This window comes from Malus domestica, chromosome 08 (genome assembly GCF_042453785.1).
Source record: "Malus domestica chromosome 08, GDT2T_hap1".
NCBI lineage: Eukaryota > Viridiplantae > Streptophyta > Magnoliopsida > Rosales > Rosaceae > Malus > Malus domestica.
Window position 1 is genome coordinate 12,340,830 of NC_091668.1, and position 26,278 is coordinate 12,367,107.

Consider the following 26,278-nt stretch of genomic DNA (forward strand, 5'->3'; position numbering starts at 1 on the left):
GCTAGAGGAATGACAACTTCATTGTATTAGTGTAGTCTTATTCCATCCCCAACACAATTGACCCATAGACTTCAAATTTTAAACGTTTGTTGACAAGCAACCACTTATAACTCAAGAGGCTTAAATACAGAAGGTTCACAAGGAACAATAAGTACAAACCATACAGTATTTGACAACTCTGCCAACATCTTGTACAACATTCTGAAAGTTCAGGTCACTCTGTTCTAGTCTAGCCTGTTGGCATCACAAATGTGGGAGACAAACAATTCTAATCCATATGCCTATGTCAATGTTTCCTGATTACTTTATCCCACGCAAATAGTTCTAATCCATAAGTTCTAAATAAGAACAGACATCGAATTTAAGTTAAAAGAACAGAATATATAAGTTCCTGATTATTTTATCCCACGCAAACAGTTCTAATCCATAAGTTCCTGATTACTTTATCCCAAGCAATGTACAAAATATATTACGACTAGGTTAAAAGAACAAACATCTAACTTAAGTTAAAAGAACAGTTGTAAACAATTTCTTCATTGCCAACTAATCATGGGGTTTCAAGCATTTGGTAAATAAAACTCATCTGAGAAATTTACCTGTTGGTAAATAAAACTCCAGCACAAAAGCTGCAGAAGCAAAGCAAAAGAGGGACCTTCACCAATTTGCAAAAACCCAAGAACCATTAGATCAATTAAATAGAATATGTGAAACCAAACAAACCCTAATCTAGACTTTGAAAATTAAATTTCAAAAACCCTAAAATTACAAACCCTAATCTAGAATTCGTATATTAAATTTCACAAACCCTAAATTAATTCCCATATTTATTTACCTGTGTCTGTGTCTGAATATGAGAAAGAGAATCGCGTGAGAGAGTCAGAGACTCCTGAGAGAGAGAATCGCGAGAGAGAGTCGCGATAGAGAGAATCGCAAGAGAGATACTGATGGTGGCTGTGGCTCTATGTCGTGAAGGAAGGGTCCACCGTCGGAGAAAGACATCAATGGATGATCCGTGTGGTGGTGGGTCGGTGACTGGCTGGGCGGAGTTGGATTTGAGACAGAGAAGAGGAGGAGAGGGCTCTCTCGGTGGCTGAGGCGCTGAGATGAGAGACTGAAGAGAAATGAAATTGAAAGTTCGAAATGACACTCGAGTCTTGATAGGGAGAAAGCCTAACAAGGAATGCACGTCATAGATTAATTTGAAACAATCCAATGATTCAAATTAACTCTAACTATAATTAAAAAATAATATATATTATTATCTGTGTGTGTGTATATATATATACAGGCCCTTTAAAGGAAGAGATCTTCATTTAAAAAAAAAAAATGGGGACACCCTATTGACCGTTAGATTTGGCTTTAATGAAATTTTATGGTTGAGATTAAATTAGAGACCACAGAATTTCATTAAAGCTAAATCTAACGGTCAAGAGGGTCTCTATTTTTTTTTTGAAAAATGGGGATCCCTTCCCTTAAGGGCTTCCTCTATATATATAAAATTAAAAATATATATTTTTGGTTCGGTATGGGAATACCAAAATATTGGGAATACAATCCCGATTCCCATACCGAAATTTTGGTATTTTTTCGGGATAGCATACCGAAAATTTTGGGAAAATCGATTTGGGATCGGTATTTTTTCCGTTTGGTTTGGAATTTTTGGGAATTTTTTTCACCCCTAAGTATTAAGATGTTTAGGAAAATAAGGGTTTTTTTTATCCTTTATAATTATTTTGCTATTTTCATGCTCCCATGGAAGAAATTAGAAAAAATCCATCTTTAAATCCATAAATACTTGTTAATATATAAATTTAAATCTTTACAAACTCAGGTATGAAACATGGTTACATGTAGGGGTGGGCAAACGGGTAGAGGAACCGCGGGTCGGGGCAGGTATGGACCGGTTCCAAATGTTTTAGAAAATAAATGGGGCGGGCCAGGCCGAGCCCATGTCATTTACGGGACGGGCCAATTCCTAAACCCTAGAAAAATGGGCCACGGACCGACCCGTTTCTAATTATAATCAACGGTCGAGATTGAATGATAACTTATCATTCAATCTGAACCGTTAGTTTGTACCTAGTCTCACACTCTCACAGACTCTCACCTCACTCACTCCCACTAGGGGTGGGCACTTGGAACCGAAAACCGAAACCGAAACACGAATCGAATCAAACCGCACCAAACGGTTTGGTTTTGCGGTTTTGAAACGGTTTCGGTTTCAAAACCGAACCGCGGCACACAAAACGGTTTGGTTTCGGTTTTGGGTTTTCAAAACCGCACCGAAACCGAAACCGAAACCGCACTTTTTTATTTTTATTTAGTTCATTCAACTAGGTTATACTTATACATTTGGTTTTGCGGTTCTGGGTTTGCACTGAGTGGGTTTGCACTTTCAGTGACTGCTTCTGCGCCGCCTCCTTGCATCTCCGCATCTACCTTTGCGACCTGGTCACCTGACTGCCTGCCTGCCTGCGAGCGACTGCTTCTGCCTGCCTGCCTGCGAGCGAGTCGCGACTGGTTCTGCATCTGCTTCTGCGGCTGCCTGCGAGCGACTGCTTCTGCTTGCGACCTCACTGAGTCACTTCTTGCTTTCATCTCTGCCTTGCCTCCAATCTTGGAGTCGACACACCCAGAGGTAAAAATTTCACTGTCTTCACTGCACCATTTGTTGTTTTATTTGTTGCTTTCATCTCTGCCTTGCCTCCAATCTTGGAGTCGCGACTGGTTCTGCATCTGCTTCTGTGGTTTTATTTGTTGTTTTCAATTTGTTAATCTGTGACTGCGTTGATTCACCGTCTTCACTGCACCATTTGCATAATTCACTGATGTCTTCACTGCACCATTTATGTAATCCAGTAATCACCGGTAAGAAATAGTGGCAGTAGAAATTAGGGATGAATATTTGAATAAAGTGGAAATTGGTGTACTCTGTAGTTTATGATCTGAATTGCATTCCTGCGAATCGTCCTGCGGTCTGTTAAAATTCTTGGATTCTTATTTAACAACTCCTATAGTTATATCTTTCCTTTTTTTATATGTTTTTGTGATACAATTGTTTCTTGATATTGGGGTTTAAGTTGTGCGAGATTTTGACCCCTAAAAAATAGAGTTGTAATGCGATGTTACCTTGTAGTGAGATCCGCCCGTAATATTAGTTTCTGTCAATCAAATGCCCGATAAAATTAACAAGTCAGACGATCTTGTATAAGAGACAAGTAATGCAACAGGAAGAGAATAAAAAAGATGTAGAAAATTAGTTGCCTAATGAATGCGCAAATCAGGCCAAAAGAAATAGGGGGAAAGAACAAGCCACAAATAAAAGATTTGTTTCTTTTCTTTCTTCTTAATGGAGCCATTGCCTTGGCCAATCTGGGAAGTGAACCGTTTATAGTCTACCATTTATGTATGAAATGATACTTTTCAGCCAGAAGTAAATGTTTTTTGTGCAGTTTTGTGCAGTTTTGTTGTTGTTTAGCTGCTGTTTTTTGTGCAGTTTTGTGCAGTTTTTTGCTGCAGTTTCAGTGCAGTTTTTTGCTGCAGGTTTGGTACAGTTCTTGGTGTTGTTTTGCTGCAGGTTTGGTGCAGTTTTTGGTGTTGTTGCTGTTTTTGGTGCAATTTTGGTGCATATTCATTAATTAATATACAAGGAAAATAAGACTATCTTATGCATAAATATGTGTATATTTTAAATTGTACATTTTTTACTCAAAAACCAAACCGAAACCGTTTGAAACCGCACCGAACCGAACCAAACGGTTTGGTTTCATTTCGGTTTTGGCTTCAAAACCGCACCGCACTGCACCGCAAAAAGTTTCGATTTCGGTTGTGGTTTCACTCGAAACCGCACTAAACCGCACCGCGCCCACCCCTAACTCCCACCTCTCCACCATCCGTCACTCCCTCAACTCCCTCGACTCCGACGACATCCCAGAGAACCCAGCCCATCACCGCCGCCGCGACCAACACAACCCATCCACCCATCCTCCGACCTCGACGACATCCCAATTCCCAGGACCCAGAGAACCCAGGTCCCAGTCCCACAACCTCGATTCTCTCCTGGCATTTCTGCTTCTACAAGATCTAGGTGTGTTCTTTTATTTTCAATTTCTTTTGTGCTGTTAGTTTGCTGGATTTAATTTATCGCATAAAACATGGAATTAGTAACGAAATTGAACAAATTAGCTTCTGGGTATTCCTAAAATGGTGTCAGATTATTAATTCAGGGGACTTTGTTCCCATGGCCACCACCTGTATGATGAAAGTCCTCTAAGGAGTACATTATTGAAAACCATCGTGGAGTCAGAACAAGTTTGATACAGATAACTTGATAACAAGTTTGAACAATGAATACAATTCTTTGATTTTGTTTGTCTCCTGTTGATTTTGTGGGTTGGATTTAGGATCAAGTGTCGAAGTTGGGTTCATCCGCATCATTTCCGTATTGATATGAACTATAATATATCTTTGATCAGTCTAGCTAGTCTTATACATTAGTGTTTAAGTCGTTAGTTGGATTTATTGTTCGTGTTTCGATGTAGGACATGCTTTTGTTAGTTTAATTCATAACTGGTAGGAATTTCCCAATGCTTGTATCGTATCAGTATTTGTATCTGGAAATCAGTTTATACAAGTGTTGTTGCACATTGATAAGAACGTTCTTCTATTTGCTTGCGCGGTAGATTTTGTGAGCATTAACTGGTTTTCGATAACCCATTTAACAATAAGTCCTTTCCTGTGCCTCATGACTTTTAAATTTCCTGTTTTATTCCAGTATTTCTGGAGAGATAGCTTGTTCCTTAGTGTGTGTTAATGCTGTTTGATATATTTTCATCTCAGTTGAGTTTAATTTGTTTGTGAATTTGGAAACATGGCCTAGTGCAGTTGCATGCCTTTCCATTTTGTTCGAGTTTAACCTATGATTTCATTTGGGATTTATGTGATGTCAAGATTATGGAACGGAAGAACTGACTAGGTTACTTTCTCTGCGATTGTTGATTCTTATAAGACGGCATCTGTATTGTTCTACTATTCACGTATTATACCACAAATACAATGAAACAATAAAACGATAATGAATTAGTTGGACTTGGATACTAAAACGTATTATACCAGAAATACAATAAAACAATTATTATTATCTATACAAAACAATAATGAATAGTTGAAGACATGTTTATTTTAGGAAAAATTACACATAGGGTATATTTTTTATGCTTAATTATATATTGAGACAACATTTTTTAAACATTTCAAAAAGAGACAAGTTATTAAATGTGGAAGATGACATTATTGGCTTTTTTATGGGGAGTTTAACTTACGAAAATACCCTTTTACGGTGGTAAAATCTTTTCACACTTATATCTCAAGTCATCTGTTGCTCCCTTATTTCTCTCTCTTAAAAAAATTGACCTGATTTTCCTTCATCGCTATCTCAACCTTAATTCTTCCATCCTCACCGTCTTCTCTCCAAATTAACTCAAGTCCCTCTCCAAATCGGTTTCAGGAACTCCAAAGACTTTCTCCTACTCTTCACGTTCTCCAAATTTGATCGCTACGGTAAGTTTTGCGATTTTGAAGCTCACTGCAGGTTTTGATATGAAATTTTTAATTTTTTGGTTGACTTTCTCTGAATCATGGAGTTTTTTGTTGCCGATTTGTTGTTGTTTGTTCGATTACAGAGAGAAAGTTGAACGAACAAGCTTCGGTGAAAACTGATCTGGAAATTACTATCATCCTCGAGCATGAGCGCGAGATTAACATTTGCATAGCAGTATAACAATATATATAGGATTCCAATTTGCATGAGCGCAAAATCACCATCGTCTCCAAGGTCATTGGCTTTGTATTCAAGTGTAATCCTATATTGCTCTGCCAATTAGAATATGAAATATTAAAAAAATTGAAATGTTTTTGTCCCTTGATGGATGCAAAAGTATGTATGCTTATGAATATTGCAAACTCATTTAAGTACATTTCTTTGTCACCTGCTCTGACCTGGTAAAACAAACCAAACAATATTATTATTATTTTAAAACTTAATGGAAAAATGACTGATTTTTGTAACTTCCTCCTATTCATTTTTGTTGTTCATGGTACTGAAAAAATTAAGATAGCATTTATTGTTCTTTTTGTAAGGTTTTTATGATGGAACGAGACTTCTACTTGTTGGAATTTATTAAGTTTATTTAGGAAATTAATTAGAGATTTGGTTTGATTTTGTAGTAGGGTATTTTTGGCATTTACGCATTAGGGTTTCTTAGGTTTATTGCTCTATAAATAGAGCTTGTAATTTAGTTTGAGAATTAAATTATTCACAATGTAGTCTCTTAGGGTTTTGTAGCCGTTTCGGTATTCTCGGTTGTTTAATAATATTTCTATTATTTTGTTATTCTCGTTCATTGCGCACTCTGATATTCAACTTGATATCAGAGCGGGTTCGATCCTTAGGGTTCAATCCGTTCTCGTTGGTATCAATTTGTTTGTATCAGTTTTGTTTCCGTCATCTTCCGTTGTTTGTGTTTTCATTTTAGATTTGTTATTTGGTATTGATTGTTTGCACAGAAGAAAAAAAAGGAAAACAGAAAGATTATGTTTGTTCGCATGAAAGAAGAAGGAAAGAATAATGGGAAGGAAGGTAGAAAAAAAAAAAAGCAAAAAGAGAAGGAAAAAGAAAAACAATTGTTTGCTGTTAGTTTAAGGTCCACATGGGCAACAAGAAAAAAATGGTTAAGTTTGTTTTTAGGTTCACACGAGTTGTTGGCCTATACGGGATTGTTTTGTGACCGTCATTCGAGTACTTGGAATTGTGACCACTTGAGTGATAGTTGTGTTTGTTCGTTCGTTTCTACAATTGAGATATGGAAATCTCGTCCGTTTGGTAATGGGTTATTTCCATACTCTCAACACTAGATAGTCAAGAATCAAGAACCAGTTTGCCAGTTTGCCATCAAGAATCAAGAATCGAATCAAGTCAAGAATCAAGTCAAGTCAAGTCAAGTTTGCATACCTGCCTATCTGTCTGTCTGTCCGCGTTGCGGAGCCTGCCTGTCTGTCTGTCTGCCTAACGGAGCCTGTTCACATCTGCTTGTTGGCAACCTCATAACGTGTACCGCCATGAGTTTGACGGGGGGTGTTGGAATTTATTAAGTTTATTTAGGAAATTAATTAGAGATTTGGTTTGATTTTGTAGTAGGGTATTTTTGGCATTTACGCATTAGGGTTTCTTAGGTTTATTGCTCTATAAATAGAGCTTGTAATTTAGTTTGAGAATTAAATTATTCACAATGTAGTCTCTTAGGGTTTTGTAGCCGTTTCGGCATTCTCGGTTGTTTAATAATATTTCTATCATTTTGTTATTCTCGTTCGTTGCGCACTCTGATATTCAACTTTGGATTTAAGGATCTCACTTTGTTCACTATTTACCTAAATTATAACAGCTGTGTTATTGAGTTAACTTTTACTAGGGTTAAATGATTTGAAACTGATTCTGTAAAAATGGTCGAGAATGGGTTGAACTGATTTTGCAAAAAATTGTCGAAGTCGGGTTGAACTGATTCTGCAAAAATGGTCGAGGACGAGTTTAATGGGTTGAACTGATTCTGCAAAAATAGTCGATGAAGGGTTGAACTGATTCTCTATAAATGATCGAGGACTGGTTGAACTGATTTTGCAAAAATGGGCGAGGACGAAGAACTGATATGCAAAAATGGTTGAAGACAGGTTGAATTGATTCTGCAAAAATGGTCAAGGACGGATTGAACCGATTCTGCAAAAATGGTCGAAGACGGGTTGAACTGATTCTGCAAAAATAATCGAAAACGGTTTGAACTGATTCTGCATAAATGGTTGAAGATCGGTTGAATTGGTTCTGCAAAAATAGTCGAAGACGATTTGAACTGATTCTGCATAAATGGTCGAGGACCGATTGAACTAATTCTGCAAAAATGGTCAATGACAAGTTGAATTGATTCTGCAAAAATGGTAGATGATGAGTTTAGATTATGACACAAATTAATTTTTGTTGGAGTTGTGAAGAATAAGTTTATTAATAACTTTAAAGCCTTGGGGGTATGACTAGTGTTTGAAACTATTATTTTCATGTTTTTGGGTTGGGCTTTAGTTGTTTTTATGTTTTTGTCTTTCCTTGACATGTTTAAAAACTAGTAGAATTCCTTGAAATATAGTGAAATTTTTTGTCTCTATATATAAAGCTCCCTTTATTTTATTATTATTTACTAAAATTTATTATTTCTCAAGCTTGAATATCGAGCCGAGCTCAAGCCTTCCTTGACCTATCTCATAAAAATATTTGAGCTACTCATGAGCTTTACTAGCCGAACACACCAATGATCAAGCTTGACTTGTCTCTTAATCGAGCCAAACTAGACTTGGCTTGATTCTTTGACTTGTCTCTTAATCGAGCCGAACTAGACTTGGCTTTATTCTTTGACGAGCCAAACACGAGCCGAACTCGATGCAAACTTGAACTGTTTCTAGCCGATTTATAGCTCATTTGAGGCGAGTTCAATACTTAATTAACTATAACTGGCACATTATGTAGCATAACCAATCTCCCTTTCAATAGATACTTCCAAAGGTTCCCTTAACTTTTGACATTAAACTACTACTAGCACTATGGCTAGCGATTTTCTTCTCAACTTTAAGTGAGATGTCCTAGGTTCGATTAGCATGACTAGTGAGATTGATACCAAATTGTTACAATTAGCTCATTATGTGGCCTAGCTCAAATCCCTCATGCCTTAACGTAAATATAGTTCTATGAAAGGAAAAAAAAACTCTTGATCTATAAACTAACTAAGGGTCTTTCTTTCAGGATTGCTTTTGGAAGATTAAAAGTGTTTTCTGACAATTAATAGCACTTTTGGCTACGTTTGACAAAAGAAATTTAAAACACTTCTAGGTCATCGAATCATTTTTTAGAGAGCACCTATTATATATATATATGTGCTTCTTCAAGAAATACTTTCAATTGCTTTTTCATGAACTACTTCAATTTTTACAAAAGTTTCTGTATGTTTATAATAAACACTTTCTAACACTTGTTGGGAGCAAGTTAAAAATTTGGCTTACTTTTATGTTAGGGTTGTTTTAATATTTTTTATAATTGCATTCCTGTTTGGTATTATCATTTTCCTATTTGTTCCATGATGAGGTATTTTATAAATGCATATAACTATGTAGGAATTAAGTCTTGATAAGATGTAGACTTTTCATAATGTAATTGTTTTTGCAAAATGAATAAAAATCAGCGTTTGTACTTAACTTTCATTTGATTTGTTAACACTTAATGATCAGGAGAAGTACTTCCTACATAAGCAGCTTAATAATACAAGATTTGTTTGAAAGTGCTTTTAAAATGACTGAAATGGCTTTTAAAGAAAATATTTTTGGATTCCAAAAGCTTAAAATGCGACCTGCCAAAAGCACTACTTTGTGCTTCTTGTAGGAAGCTTCAAGTGTTTTTTTTCTTCTTCAGAATTCACTTACATTTTTACTAAAGATTGATTCAAAAATCGCTTTTAGTCATTTTAAAAGCACTTTTAAACAAGACAACATTCTAGTTGTAATTTCTTTTGCATTGATGGTATATATATGGTTTACAAACCACTGATAAGATTTATTATATATTCATGACGGTCGAACCAACAATATAATATATTAGTTGTTAAATTATCAATATGCTATTCAAATCAACAATAGCAACACAAAATTTTCAAGGCAAAAGAATACCCTATTGATAATGTATTCTGCTCGATCATGTAGCAGAATCACAACAATCCATCTAAATTTGATGCAGATCAGCAATTGGTTATGATCTTATGGATTCAAATATCTCGATTGAGAAAAAAAAATGTGGGACACAAAAACATGAAGGGAAGGGGTCCATAGACCACAAACATGAGGTAGAAATTGGTTATCTTACTTCCATACAGAATTGTACGATTAACAATCTGTTCCTTGAACCTAAAACACACAGTGCATTAGGGTAAGTGATGGAATAAGAATTTTATTGCAATGGTGCAACAAAATAGTTCCCAGAAATTGGTTATCTTACTTCCATTTGTAATTTTCCCTGAAAAAAAATCTTAGTTTTCTCAATATAAATTAAAGTAAAACAATCATAATTAAATATTTTAGGAAAATATATACGTCCTCAAAATTTCTATTTTTCATCAAAATAAGAAAACACCAAAGTCCTCAAATGCACTAGGATTTTCATTCCATCCTCCCCACTTCATCTTTTAAGAAAATATATATGTCCTCAAAATTTCTATTTTTCATCAAAATAAGCAGAGCGAGAAAGAGTTGGAAAGAGACTCTAAAAAAAAGACATGGAGCACCTGGAGTTAATAGAAGACTTGGCGCAAAATCGAGTGCAGTTGCGTTATAGGATTCACACAGGGGATAAGGCTTTGTTGTTGTTTCTTTGTATAAAAAAAAAAAACCCTTTCAAAATAAGATTGGAAGAACTTGTTTACAATGAAATAAATTAAAGAATTGATTTCTGTAGGACAGCAATAGCTTCAATGGCAGGGCTAGGTAACTGCAGGAGGACAGAGTTTTGTATGGTAAGCATCAAATCATCAATGCAATTTAATTTATGGGCCAAATATTGACGCACTTGCTGCGATCTCAACGAATGAAATAGAAATGTAAACCTAAAATTAGAAAGAGTAGTGCAAGTGTGTGGACAAGAACTTGAACACACATATCTAATATGTATGCGAAGCAACAACGAAATTAGGTCACAATTCTTCTGAATTTTCTGATGCTTATCCGATGGCCGAACTTGCTGCAGAAAGTCACACGAGAAAAAAGCAATAGACAGAGAGAGATGCAAATAGTTCATTATGGCATTCCTTGTTGGACTCTTTTGTTTTCGGTGGAGAAGGTCGGAAAAAATAATGTAGCTTTTTTGTTCATATACCCTAACAAGAGTCTCGTATATGCATACAAAAAAAACCTTGGTGTTTGTGTGTGTGTGTGTGTAAGGTTAGGATCGAGGGACACATTTTTTGACATATTTTAGTAGCGCTCATTTTGTAACGTATTTTAACGATCCAAATGTTTATTTTTTAAGTCTTCCTTCAAAGATCATTTCTACCATAAATCACCTAAATCCAAAATTATATGACCGTTGGATTAAATGATAGTCGTTTTAAGTCTGTTTTTTTTTTTTGGAGAACGGCATTCGTCAATTTTCTTCACTACAATAAATGTTTTAATGGTTATGGATTTGTCCAATTTTGTGCAAAGATGATCTATCAATGATTAATTGAAATATAAATGGTTCGAATGCTTGAAAAGAGTTATAAATGAGAACCACAAGAAAGAGTTTCAAAATTGGTGTCCCCCAATCCTAAAGGCTAGTTAGTGTCAAATATGACACTGACATGCGTTTGTGCTCGCTCTAAAATATTTTCTCATAATTCAAACCGTTCATTTTTTAGATCTTCATGCAAACATCATTCTTACAAAAACGTGACTCCTGTTAATGCCTTCTGTTACACTTTCTAATTCCGAGGTTTGCTCTCCCAAGCAATTGGGTTGTGCGCATGAACCGAGTAGATCCTGTATTAACAACGTATCCCTGCCATATTGATAGTATATGTATGGATAATGATCCTCATTACACTGTCAATATGATGAAGATACGTCGTCAATACACTATCTACTCGGGTCATGCGCAAACTATGCACACAACCCAGGGTCACGGATAAGCATTTTCATTCTAATTTCTGTAAGGCACTGGAGGAACTCCGGGACTGGCGGAATACCGACGTCAGATTGAACTCGGGCATTTTAGCATTTAGAAAAATGAAGGCCACTTTCATAACTCAAATAATTTTACAGATTTTAACTAATTGTAAGACACCCCCCCCCCCCCCCCTTATAGAAGAAAAAAAATGCCCCTTAACTAGTATGTTATCCCAAAATTGTACCGATGAATGGCGTCAACATCTTTACAGAGCCAAGAGCCTTCTGCGTACTGCCGTCTGCCATTACACTGATGAATGGAGTCAGCATCTTTCGAAAATCCGGTATAGTTTCTCCAGTGAAGCTACCTGTGCAGGATTAAGCGTAAGGTGAGTGACCAAGCTAGCCCAGCGTACTGAAATAATCTGAAGAATCCTGGAGTAATTAATTAAGGTATGTCTTTGGCTCGTAAAGAAATGTAGCATCCCCGTACAAATGTTCCGTTTGTAGCCATAGAATTTGGTGGCTTGAAAAAGAGCCTCATTGATGGAAACAAAACATGCTGGATTGACCATTTGCGCTGAGCCCATGCATTTTCTGCCTCTGCAACTAGTTCGTGCTCAATTTCATTTTCTGTCATGACGTTGTCGTCTCCTGTAAACACCAAAAATCACTTCAATGTACTTCAGAGAAATAACCGGTGATGTGCTGTATGTGGGGGAAAGGGCACAAGAAATGACATCCTTGTTCCCAACAGCAATGACAGTGGAACATAAGCCCGGATCTCGCTCAAACATGATGTTTTCAAACTTATTCTACTCCGTTAAGAATTTATTAACATGTCAGGTCGTTATCTGGTCATCTGTCAGAACCAAATAGGATATTTTTTTTTACTAGATATATACAATTAGGCATGTCAATTTTTGCATGACCCTATTAACCGTACACAAAACGACACTGTTAACAAGTCGGATGATTATTGGTTCACTTGTTAAGATAACAGGTAAACGACACTGTTAACAAATTGGGTGATTATTGGTTCACTTGTTAAACACAATCCGTTTGCCAAGCCTACTCTCCAAAGTGTTTAGAAGCGAATATGGAAGGACCAAAATTCTTTTGGAAATGCTATCTAGAAAGTACTTTTGCTTAAGCACATTTATTAGCCGTACATGAAAGTTACTTGGCTTCTGGTTAACTGAAAGTGCATTAGTGCTTTTAGAAGACAGACTATAAAAGTAGCCTTTTTATACTAAAATTTAGTCAGGGGCCGGCGTTCAGTACATGAAAGTTACTTGGCTTTTGGTTAACTGAAAGTACATTAGTGCTTTTAGAAGACAGACTATACAAGTAGCCTTTTTATACTAAAATTTAGTCAGGGGCCGCGCGAACGCAGGCCCCCGCTGTCACAAATTACGACATTGGTTCTCCCTCTTAGGGAGACCATAGAGTGGCACCCCTCCTACGTGCAATGGAGGTCACCAACTCTAGGCCATGGGCCTTCTTGATCGCCCATCGACCTTGTCCAGGTAAGTATGTTTCAACTCCCTCCTTCACCATTTTTATACTCAATCTTCTCACCCTCACTCTTTGCTCTCAGCCGATGTGGGATTTGTCGAAACACCGAAACAACAGAATCAATCAGCTATGAATAAAATGCAACCAATTGTTACATACAAAATTTGTCAACTACCCTTTACTCATAGTGAACCCGAAGATAACGTAATGGAACTGAAGGCCAAAATCTCGACAGGAATATAGTGACTCTGTTTAAAAATCTTGAGTTTTGCACTAGTGGGATGACAAAATCGAATGAACTTGTCACCAGAATCTCCACGGATCCTTGAATGGAGGAACGTAGTTTTCTGTGGGAGGGAGAAGGTGAAATGAAGCTACTGTTTTTTGTAAGATAGGCCCCACCTGCATCACATAACATGAACATCAGTATAACCTGGAAGCAGAAGATATAAACATCAACAAAATTCGATTGAGAGAGAGAGAGAGAGAGAGATTTACTATGTTCCACTGCTTATTGAGGGTTGAAGCATTAATAGAGTACAGGTAACCTGCAATCGAGTTTTCGCATGATTCAATGAGAGGTTTTAAATTGTATTATTATCTACTTTTTTAGCCAAATGGCATCGCCTCCGGCCTCCCCCTTAAGAATGCATAATACGTGGTCCCGTGGAGGATGAAAAAAGAGAGTGACATGAAAATCATACGTTTTGCACTAGAAACATTTTTCCTACCATCTCGTTCAGTTGTTGAGGCCACATAATGTCTATAATTGGTAGATTCGTCAGCCTGCACGATTTGTAACTGTCGTAAGAATCATGAAGAAATCAGAACAGTATATCAAATATCTCTCCTCCTTAAAAAAATGCTTACAGTTTTTGTGGGTGCTTTGCGAACAAGGTACTCATAGTACCAGTATGGCTGACCATCAATCTGAGGAAAAACAATGAGCCAAGCTTCATATGCACATATATATTACATTGTTACCAAGTAGATTTTAGAATGACAGTTTCAGCCGCATAAACCAGAAAAGGAGCAGGAAGCTTACTTCACCAGTGTGTGCATCCAGGACTTGACTCTCAGCCTGCCGCTGAGTTGAGGTGACACGCTGCAGAAAACTGTAGCATGTAAGTTCAAAGGACCATCAACTCAACAACTTCCAAGACTCAATATTATGGAACAATATTCTCCCAAATGTCGGTTATGTACATTTGACTGCTCCATCTCGTCCAACCACAATACCCTTTTTTACACGCTACTCTACTCAAAACAATTGAAGTTAAATTGGCAACACTAATTTTTGCTAATCAGCCTTAGAACCAAATGCTTTTAGATCAGATCCGAGTGGTACATTACCAATGCAGACTTGTCAGCCAAAACAGAATCAGCAACATCTTTCGCAGTCCATGTACTCTTGTCTTGTGATTTTATAATCTTTGAATTCGGGGGACCTATCTGAATCAAAAGAAATTCAATTATAAACCTTTGCAATGTAACTAAAGGGATTTGCACTTAACGAGCAGTGATCTTATCAGGAGTTACCGAAATAGAAATGATGAGATTATCAACAATGTCAACACGCTCAGAAACAATGCGCAGGCGCGCATCAGCTGCATAATATATAACACAGTGCCCAGTGAGTATGAATTAAGTTCGACGTCCATGGCCATTACCATAACACGGATACAGATATATGGTGATCATCATTCTACATATGAAGCTGAACTTACGAGATAATGGTGCAGCTGATGAATAACGCTCTGGCTTTCTCGATTCCACCCTTGAAACAGATAAAAAGAGTCAGGTTCCTACAGTTTATACGCCAACGATACTTGCGAAGAACTCAACTAGTTTGCTTACCAAAAGCTAATATCAGCATTTTATTTAAAGGGGCAAAATACATACCACTTGAAAAGGGCCTTCTTGGATGGCAACTCCGTAGGGTATAGATAAGAATATGAATTTATGTCATCAACAAATGAAGCCATTTTCAAGTCTTCCTCTGCAAGGGACCCTGCAACATTGGATTTGTTTTGGTAATTATTAATTGCAAAAATAAAATATAAATGTATCACAACAATACATTTTCAAATAAATAAATGAAATGAAGATAAATTTTCTTACTTTCTGTGTATATTCCATGAAAATAAAACCCTACTTTGCCAGAAAAACAAAAGGTCTATACATTTGAGAGGATTGTGGGATCGCGAAATGCGCTATTGACCACGTTTGGTAGAAGAAATTAAACTACTTGGAGAAAGCACTTTCTTGTTTAATAAAAATTTTGATGTTGTTCTAAGAAAAACACTCCTAGCAAAAGAGGTTATGAGCAGAAGTGCTTCCTACATAAGCAGTCCCAAAGGCACCCTAAATTATTCTCATTTTTTTTCACAAATAACGAAGCAAAAAACCAACCCGTGCAACTTCAAAAAGGTCACCTGAAGCTGGTAAGACTAGTAAAACTGGAGCAGAAATGCCAAACAGCAGTAACTCTCTCCTGTAAAAGCCATCTTGTAAACTGGGTTTTGAGTTCCCACTTGAACTTATTTGCCATTTGTTCAGCTGCTGCATCACAATCCTACTTTGCTCTCTGAATTACCAATAAAAATAATAATTTAGGAAGATAATAATTTTAAAAAAAATTACAGAGAAAGTAAGTAGATAAATTCAGACATATGAGAAAAAGTACCTGGGAAGGATATTTGGAGGAAGAACATGGTTGGAAGGGAAGAGGGAGAGAGAAGGAGAGAGAAGAACCATTGTTCTTTCTTTTGCTCTGCTTTTCTTTCTCTCCTGCCTTCTTCTCTTTTCTGTTGCCTCATCCACTCAATTGTCCCAACTCCCAACAGATGTTAAGAATCCAGTTTCTTTTTACAGGTGTGTACTTGTAATAAAAAGGGTATTTTGGTCTCATTACCCGCTGCCCAATCATTCCCTGCCACGGAGTGGTGCTTGGCTAAGAAACCAAATACAATGCGACGGTCGTCCAAATTGTCACGTGTTATTATCAGTTTATTTATGTCATAGCAATTGTATTTATTCACTAATATGTTGTAGATTCATGAAACAAGTAGGACTAAATTGGAGTTCATAGATTTGTCGCAGAAGTGAGCCGTGTAGGAATTTATCATGAACTAATTTTCTTTTGCTAGATCTAAAAGATGTAGCTTAGTTATGAATACTCGAAGTTTATGCTTAATTTCTTATTATTATTTCATGTTAAATGTTAGTTACTGCCAAGGAAGAAAATATCGGTAATATCGGAAATATCGGTAGTCCGAAAACACGGAAATATCGATGGAAATATCGGTAAAATATCGATATCGATAAAAATTATATGGAAACCACGGAAATTGTAAGAAAAACATGGAAATTTTTATTGAAACTTTGTAGGATGTTTATTTAGTCAATTATCTATTAGTTTATCACAAAAAATTGGAAGGAAATGCATTGCATGATGGATTTAACATTATCAAGTTGATTATATAGCGATCTGACAAATATTGTGAGTGTAGAAAATATGTAGTAATTAATGAAAGAAGTCTAAACACACCATAATCATTTATATATAATGAATTAGTACAATATTTTACACTTTAGTACCACATAGAGTTCCTATGAGGTTCAAATTTTTCACTATCTTCATCATCTCTATGTGTAGAATGAGTGTATTGTGAAGAGTAGTTATCAAATGATAAATCCCCAAAATAGTTTTGCATGTAATTGTTAATATGCCACCCATATGGATCCGAGATTGGTTGAGGTTGTCCATAAGAAAAATCATTTGAAGATTGAGTCTGGGATTGTTTCCATGAGTCGCTCGATTCCATCCCAACAGGAATGGGATATGAAGGGTAGGGAAATGGTTGGTTATGAGTATAACCATAGTTACTACTTCCCAATCCAAAAGAGTCTGAAGTTCTAGATAACGAGTTATCTTCTTGACTTGACAAAATCCCCTTGCCTCTTTCTCTGCGAGTATAGTCCTTCCCTATGACACCAATTCCTGGTCCTGTCCGCCTACTGCCATGGTCATCATCCTGTGTTGCATGCGTGAAGTTTGCCTCACCAGTGAAGGGGCTCATATATCCGGGAGGTGGTGGTCCATAATAGTTTCCATATCCACCACCACTACCTCCAGCTCCACTACCTCCAGCTCCACTATGTCCTTCATCATTCCCACCTCCGGTGGTAGGTGAGTCTCCTGATCTTGTACTAGAGCTATCATTAGTATCAGCACGATGTTGTGGTTGTGTAGGATTGGAAGAATGTGGAATTCCAGTGTTTCTTGGTCTTAGGTGCAAAAGTTCTTCGAAAGAGTCAGAGTTGCTAGATCCCACCTCCTCCTCTAATACTCTTTCTACATTTATCCCTTCATTACGTGCTTCTTCAGCAACTCTGGGAGCTGGGTTGCCTTCATCATCATCTAAATGAAGAGGTCTAATCCATTGAAAAAGTTGGTTACCCTCCGTATCATTATCTTCACCAACAATATCAAACACATCTAGTGGGTCACCACGGTCGACATGATCGATTTCTGCTTCTTTATCTCGAATTTGAAGCTTCATGTTGTAGTAGCAATAAACTAATTTTTCCAAGCTACTATGAGCCAACTTATTTCTTTGCTTTGTGTGTATGAGTGCAAATGTGCTCCAATTTCTTTCACAAGCAGATGAGGAAGCTGTTTGTGATAATACTTTTATTGCTAACTTTCTCACAGTTGGTGCATCGGTCCCATACATGATCCACCATTCAGCTACAATGAAAAATAATGTTGATAAGCCTAATAACTCCAACAAATTCTATTATAAACTTATAGTGAAATATGTTTATACTCACTAGGAGACATATTTGTTCGAGCAGCAACTGATGTTGGTTCTCCAAATGTTCTTCTTGCATCTTTAAACCATGTTAGCTGAATACAATAAATTGTGTTAGTTTAATACAACAAAGTAATTATTATAATTTAAGTAATTGTGTACCTCATTTCCAAATTGGCCAACTGCTGGTGATGCAGGGTCTAATTTGAGTATACATTATGTACAGCACGTATAAGGTTACCATCATCTCCAACACCGGGTCTGTATTGGTATCGGGGATTCAAATAATATGTTGTTCAAAGAAACACATACTCTAATAAGAGAAATAATACTTATGCAACTAAAGAAATGAATTGCAAATTATGACATAATTTATACCTGCTGCATGCAAATCGTGGTATAATGTTTTATACCATCGGTCTTCAATTATTTTTATGACCCACCTTGCACCATGTTTTCTTTCCAATTCATCCTTCACTACACGCATCAACTCATATACTGCCCCCATAGTAGGATACACTTCTGTGTCAACGATCCGTAAAACTTTGTAAAGGGGTTCAAACACTTGACACACATGTTCTGTTTGAGTCCAAAAAGCATGATCAAGCACTATACTTTCCACCATACGACCTGTATTTGAGCGGCTGAAATTGTGGTTGGCCCAATCGTCACTAGTGAATAGTTGCTTCAACCCTGCTTTCTTCTTGAGTAGGCTGTTTAATGCAATATAGTTGGTGGCGAATCGAGTGGTAGCTGGACGAATAATTTCTCCTTTGCAAAATTCACGCATCTTTGCCAACAACCAACCGTGATTGTAAATATAATTTGTGATCGTTCTAGCTCTTTTGACCACAGTAGCAACATTCTCTCTCTTCCCCATTGCCTCAAACATGAGATCAATACAATGTGCTGCACATGATGTCCAAAACACATTATGATGCTTCATTAACTTTTTTCCAGCTTTGACAAATGCAGAACCGTTGTCGGTCACGACTTGGACAACATTATGCTCTCCCACCTCCATGATTACATCCCTCAATAATTTGTAAATATACTTGTAATTCTTTATATGGTCTGAAGCATCAACAGACTTCAAAAAAATTGTCTTTCCCTTGGAGTATACCATGAAGTTGATGATAGATAATCTGGTCGGGCCGGTCCATCCGTCACACATGATTGTGCAACCATTAGTTTCCCACTTTGACCTCAACTTGTGAACATACTCGCCAATGTCTTTATACTCCATATCCAAATATTTGTTTCTTATCTCATAGGGAGTGGGAGGTTGTACTCCAACACCGGCCTGTTGACATCCCACTACCATATTTTTGAAATGATGTGATGATGCCTTCGCAGCAGGGACATTTTCATAGATAAAGAACTTGCTAATTAGACGCCCCATTCCCTCCTTCACATTACCTCCAGTGAAATAACTCCAAACACTCTTTTGACGTGCTTTGGATGACTTATATAAACTTGGGGCTATTGGTGGTGTTGGTTGTGATTCTCTAAGACTGCCTCCCCGTCTCATTTGTGCACCACCACTTGTCCCGGAACCTTGTGCTCTATTAGGAATTTTATGAAGGTGTTCTCTTTCCCATGCTGACTGTTTGGAGGCACATAATGCTTGTTTCAAACTGCGTCGTTCTTCAAGTCCCATGTCATCATCACATTCGTCCTCATCGTCATCATCATCACTGTCAACCGCTTGGCCATAGACTTCTCCCCATAGCCCAGCTCGAATATTTTCCATTCCCTGTGTTATCTTTTCCTTCTGCTGTTTTTTATTTTTTAATAATGTGCTGATGAATGCCTTCACTTCTGGGGGGACATTATCGCATCGTTGGACATTTTTTGATGGATCTAATCCACTAAGATGATACTTCAGTCGTGTCACTCCGCCACTCTTCATTACCCGACCACAATATTTGCAAATTGTGCCATGTTTGTTTCCGTCTATTGGGTCTCCATGTTCCCAAGCTGGATCACGTTTACTGGACATCTTAAACGTACCTATATTTATTTTTCATGAAAATTAGACAATTATTTTTTGATAAAATAAGAGAACCTAAATAATAAAGTTATTCTACAGAAGAATTAAATACAAAGTAAAGAAAATGATTGTAAAAATTTAAGTAATTATACAAATAATATGGAATAATAAAACCTAATATTAATGAATAATAATCCAATTTGATAATAATTCAATTTAATGAATAATAATCCAATTTGATAAAAAAAAAATCCTAATATAAAACATGGTGATGAATAATAATCCAATTTGATAATAATCCAATTTAAAGAATAATAATCCAATTTGATAATAATCCAATTTAATGAATAATCCACCAATTTGATAAAAAAAAATCCTAATATAAAACATGGTGATGAGTAATCCTAATATAAAACATTGTGATGAATAATAATCCAATTTGATAATAATCCAATTTAATGAATAATAATCCAATTTAATGAAAAAAATCCTAATATAAAACATGGTGATGAATAATAATCCAATTTAATGAATAATAATCCAATTTGATAATAATCCAATTTAATGAATAATCCACCAATTTGATAAAAAAAAATCCTAATATAAAACATGGTGATGAATAATAATCCAATTTGATAATAATCCAATTTAATGAATAATAATCCAATTTGATAATAATCCAATTTAATGAATAATCCACCAATTTGATAAAAAAAATCCTAATATAAAACATGGTGATGAATAATAATCCAATTTGATAATAATCCAATTTAATGAATAATAATCCAATTTGATAATAATCCAATTTAATGAATAATCCACCAATTTGATAAAAAAAATAATCCTAATATAAAACATGGTGATGAATAATAATCCAATTTGATAATAATAATCCAATTTGATAATAATCCAATTTAATGAATAATCCACCAATTTGATAATAATCCAATTTAATGAATAATAATCCAATTTGATAAAAAAAAAATCCTAATATAAAACATAGTGATGAATAATAATCCAATTTGATAATAATCCAATTTAATGAATAATAATCCAATTTGATAATAATCCAATTTAATGAATAATCCACCAATTTGATAAAAAAAATAATCCTAATATAAAAGAATAATAATCCAATTTGATAATAAAAAAAACCTAATATTAATGAATAATAATCCAATTTGATAATGAAAATGGTAAGGGAAATAAAATAATAAATAATATTAAACATATTAAAATGATCCTAGGGAATAATTATACAACATTACTTAATTACTTAAAAAAATTAACATGTAATGGTTAACATTACTTAATTATTTACAAAAATTAACATGCAAGTATTAATTACTTAAAAAGATTAACATACGAGTCCACACAAATTTATTTGTTGTTGTATAAATTACAATAATATAAATTTAAGTTTGTAAACTTACCTTAAATATGGAACCCTTTGTGTTCAAGCTTTGGAATGGATCTGGAATGACTTTGAAAATGGTAAGGGAAATAAAATAATAAATAACATTAAACATATTAAAATTATCCTAGGGAATAATTATACAACATTACTTAATTACTTAAAAAAATTAACATGTAATTGTTAACATTACTTAATTACTTACAAAAATTAACATGCAAGTATTAATTACTTAAAAAAATTAACATACGAGTCCACACAAATTTATTTGTTGTTGTATAAATTACAATAATATAAATTTAAGTTTGTAAACTTACCTTAAATATGGAACCCTTTGTGTTCAAGCTTTGGAATGGATATGGAATGGTTTTGAAAATGGTATGGGAAGAAGAAGAAACGAAAATTCTGTGAATGCCTCTGATACTCCACCTCTGATAAGGTGAAAGAATTTAAGTATATAACAGACATTGACACACTGACACTGTTTTGCATGTGAAAGAATCTTACTGACTGTCACACGATTGCATTATGAAAGCAGTATTATTTGTTGTCCATGCTCTGAAATTGCAAAAAGTTATTTGGATCATTGGATCAGAGAGCTAGAGATAGGTTTTGAATGATTTGGTTTTGAATTATTTGGATCATTGGATGCTTTTTTTTTCTTACACGCCACCACACAGACAGTCAAAAACAGTGAAGAACTCACACTCCACCACACACACACTTCGAGACCCCCCACACCACACCACACACGCACACCACACACGGAGCTCAGTTTCTCTCTCGATCATTCCTTCCTTTCTCGAATCGTCTCAATCTCTCTCTTCTCTCTCTTCTCTCTCTGAGTCTTCGTTCTCAGTCTTCTCCTTCCCTTCCCCCTTCTCCAATTCTTCCACACACACACACAGACATCATCTCTCGAATCTCGATCCATCTCTCGATCCTCCTCGTCCGTGTCTCCCTCTGCTCCTCCCATCTCACCCGCCCTAAACCCAGCCGTCGACACCACTCGATAACCGCCTTATAAACCACCTTGTTCCATGGAGATGGACCGGAATTCATCGTAGTCCCAGCCGTCGACACCACTGAGGAGCACGACGTTGTCCCAGCCGTCTTGGATTCGTGAGGAAGACGACGTTCCCAGGCTCCTACTTCTCTTCTTCTCGGCTTTTAATTTTAATTTTTATACAGATTTCAATTTTTCTGCATGTTGCACCATTTTTGTACTGAAATCGATTTTAGGGATTTAGGAATTAGGGATTCAGTTCATTTGCTTTGATTTCGAATTTGGGGATTTAGGGATTCGGTTAATTTGCTCCGGCGTTCTTCTCGGCTTGTAAATTACAATTTTTGTACAGATTGCGATTTTTCTGCATGTTGCACCATTTTTGTACTAAAATCGATTTTAGGGATTTAGGAATTAGGGATTCAATTCATTTGCTTTGAAATCGAATTTGGGGATTTAGGGATTCGGTTAATTTGCTCCGGCGTTCTTCTCGGCTTGTAAATTACAATTTTTGTACAGATTGCGATTTTTCTGCATGTTGATTTTTGTACTGAAATCGATTTTAGGGATTTAGGAATTAGGGATTCAGTTCATTTGCTTTGAATTAGAATTTGGGGATTTAGGGATTCGGATTATTTGCTCCGGCTTTGTTCTTCGATTTAGCAGATACAAAATATCGCGATAGTTTCGAAAATATCGCGATATTATCGATATTATCGATAATATCGCGATATTTTTCCGAAAACAAGTTGGATAGTTAATAAAATATCGGGGTCCCAAAAAAACGATAATATCGGCTATATTTCGCCGATATTATCGATATTTTCTTCACTGGTTATTGCTCTTAATGCTTGCAATTAATTGATCACTAGTTGTTTGATTAGAAGAATTAGGTTGAGATTGAAAGGAAATGTCCAATATATAGCTTCTTATTATTATTAGTTGAGCATCATTTAAGATTGAGCACCGCCTCATATCGAACATCAGTTCAAGACAACATCTAGTTACTTCGGCCCACACATGGACTGAATTTCAAGTCTCCAGCCAAAAGACTCTCTTGACTGAAGACTTGGGGGACTATTGTTTATACCATATTTAGGGCCTCGTATTTAGATCTCGTACAAATACTCGGGGACTTAAATGTAATTATGTGATAAAGGAAGGGGCAAATATGTAATAAGTGAGGAGTCCTTATTCTATAAAATGACCCCCTACCCTCACAATTAGGGGAGGCCAATTCCTAGGCCATCAGAGACCTCACTCTCTCCCTCATAGGCTCTGAATCTCTCTCCCTCACTCCCCTCACATCTCAGATAAATACATAATCAGTGTGGACGTAGCCCAAACCTTGGGGTGAACCACGATACATCTTGTGTTATTTACATTTCATGCAAATTCATGGTCGGATTTACGTTGTTCCAAGTGAAGGGAAATCTTTGAGATTAATATGGGATTTCATAATGACTAGCATGCATATACAATTCAAAATTTATATACATAAGCAACGGAAACATGTTATCGAATAATATCAAAGCTATAGTCATGCAAATCCCCTTCAAGGTTCATAGGTTTATATATAATGCATCAAAACATTTTAGTAAAGAACAAAGTGTAGGTTTAGTCTTATACCTCTTGATCTAGACTTGAGACCAAGGATGGACCACCTCCAAGCCCTTTGTTCCTTGAAGTCCTTGAGCCTAGCATCCCTCCTTGCCTTCTCCACTTTGTTAGTATGAGTGCTCCTAGGTTCTCTCCAAGTTTCCAAAATAGAGAACCTCTAAAGATCCACACCCACTAGTGTAGTGAGATGGATGGAGGAATAACCAAAAGAGTAAAAAAGGATTAGCTAAATCACCCTTAAGGTGGCCGGCCTTTGTGCAGTTTTTGAGAGATATTTCTTTTGCCTCTTTGTTGTTTTAAACACACAAAAACCCCCCTTTGAATAAATCTCTATAAAGTTCCTTATATAGACAAAAGAAACCTAGTCAACAACTTGACTAAATATCTCTCCCTCTCCACTTTAAATGGCCGGCCCTTTTGTGTTGGTTTGGGCTTTGGGCTTTTATTTATTTCAAGTCATCCAATGCTTGAATAAAAGCCCAATGGGTTTAGGCCCAATGGGCCCAATTAAACCCGAACGTTTCTTTAAGCCCAAAACGATCTTTTATCGCTTTTATGATTTCTTTAGACTTTCTAAATTAATCACAACACTTAATTAATCCAATTAATTATTTCCATCATCCATTAATTACTCACCACAAGAGTGTATCGGTGTACAATCATTTTAGGTTCTAATTAGCAAGGCAGTGAGGTGATTGACATCAATCCAATTGATTATATTTAATTCAATCACTTAATGAATCAAAACTTCCTTTTAATTCACCTTCTTCTTTGATGACTACATTTAATCATCTAGAAGAACTCACAAGCTATGAGTGACATCTAACCATATATCATAGCTACCCAAGCTAATGTAGAAGTTGTTCGGAGAACCTATTCAGTTGGAATTACAATGTAATTCGATCATTCTCTAAAACAATACTCTCAATCACATTACTAGGGTATGGATATATTATGTCAAACCCCTAATGTGATTATTCCTTCTTATATGATTCAATTGAGTCGTATAGGAACGCTTTCCTTTATTACTCTCGATACTTCGGCCGAAGATTCCCGAATCATATCTTAGAGTATTCTTCCTCTCTTATCGAGGATTAGAGATTCCTTGTTGCGCATTCACTTGCCTTCATGACTAAGTGGCTTAACCCCAATTATGCCGTGGACACCCGCGAATGGGGTGACTTTGACATAATCAAAGATTAAGTACTTAACCACAAGACAACGACGATGCCTTAGGTCAAAGGACTACTTACATTATTCCAACCATTAGAGTTACTTGCTTGACATGTGAGTAGACCTCCATGCAAGTACTCTTGTTCGATTGTGTTCAGTGAACTCATTCCCTTAATGAGCACCTACATACTTGTCTTAGTGTCACCACACGAATGGGATGAGACTTTCCATCCTTCCATTTGAAGCAGACACAGTATGTACCGGTCTAAGCATTGTCAGTATCCCTCCGACAATCCAATGACCAGGAACCTTTTTGGACATTATGGTTATGTGAAGAAGGTCTCTGTAGTCTAACATCATTAGATTACTTCTTTAATCGATCCATTGTCCATGGATTCACTATTTAGGACATATATCGTTTATTGAGATAGTCCTAATTAGTATCTTTGCCATTTGATGTATAAGAATCATCTATACATCCATTCATTTGTCCTGAAAGGTTTCTTCCAAAGATTGACTTTCAGGGCATATTTCCAACACCAAGACCCCTCCGGTTTTGTGCATCAACAATGCTTATTATTATTCAACTTAAGAGACAAAGAACTTGGCTAGGATTCTTGGAGATTTTATACTTTAAGGTGTTTTCATTCCTTTTCTTCTTAATAATATTTTCTATGATTTAAGTTATGAATATGCATAACTAATTCCTCTTGCTAGGGTGAAGCCTTGAGCCTTAGCATAAATATGTAATTTTTATTTAATTGCTTATGATTGATTGCATGCACACTTTGAATTATTGATCACTGTTTTTAAACTATCTAATTGTCTTGATGACTGGCCACCATTAGGATGTTTAGACAAGTGATTGGACACAATTCAGTCGGAATATCATCGGAGGATTAAGTATTGCTTTTTGTGATTGATAATTGTAATTTCATCTAAGGCGAATATCACGTTCTTAGGGGTTGCATGGTTCTTCAAAAGGTTTTCATAAAACTTAATGAGTCTTGCATGTT

General features: G+C 36.0%; 2 protein-coding genes, 1 long non-coding RNA gene and 1 other non-coding gene across 4 annotated transcripts; 1 reads left to right on the plus strand and 3 right to left on the minus strand.

Moving 5' to 3' along the window:
• Positions 1-3,889: 3,889 nt before the first annotated feature.
• On the plus strand, positions 3,890-5,919 carry LOC139198468 (uncharacterized). Its single transcript, XR_011583996.1, has 3 exons — positions 3,890-4,087; positions 5,507-5,559; positions 5,682-5,919. It is a non-coding gene; the product is annotated as an uncharacterized lncRNA (long non-coding RNA).
• A 7,172-nt stretch (positions 5,920-13,091) lies between these two features.
• LOC103416125 (psbP domain-containing protein 5, chloroplastic-like) lies at positions 13,092-16,110 on the minus strand. The gene is made up of 11 exons (XM_008354384.4): positions 15,926-16,110; positions 15,675-15,826; positions 15,142-15,250; positions 14,967-15,016; positions 14,779-14,846; positions 14,593-14,691; positions 14,285-14,344; positions 14,110-14,169; positions 13,971-14,025; positions 13,738-13,787; positions 13,092-13,641 (listed from the first exon to the last, which is right to left on the minus strand). The coding sequence occupies exons 1-11, from the start codon at positions 15,994-15,996 to the stop codon at positions 13,543-13,545; spliced, it is 873 nt and encodes a 290-aa protein (XP_008352606.3). The 5' UTR covers positions 15,997-16,110; the 3' UTR covers positions 13,092-13,542.
• Positions 13,097-13,258, minus strand: LOC114826679 (U1 spliceosomal RNA). Its single transcript, XR_003775738.1, has one exon. It is a non-coding gene; the product is annotated as a U1 spliceosomal RNA (small nuclear RNA).
• A 274-nt stretch (positions 16,111-16,384) lies between the features above and the next one.
• Positions 16,385-18,467, minus strand: LOC139198035 (uncharacterized). Its single transcript, XM_070826273.1, has 4 exons — positions 18,435-18,467; positions 18,076-18,151; positions 17,577-17,992; positions 16,385-16,390 (listed from the first exon to the last, which is right to left on the minus strand). The coding sequence occupies exons 1-4, from the start codon at positions 18,441-18,443 to the stop codon at positions 16,385-16,387; spliced, it is 507 nt and encodes a 168-aa protein (XP_070682374.1). The 5' UTR covers positions 18,444-18,467.
• Between the last annotated feature and the right edge of the window lie 7,811 nt (positions 18,468-26,278).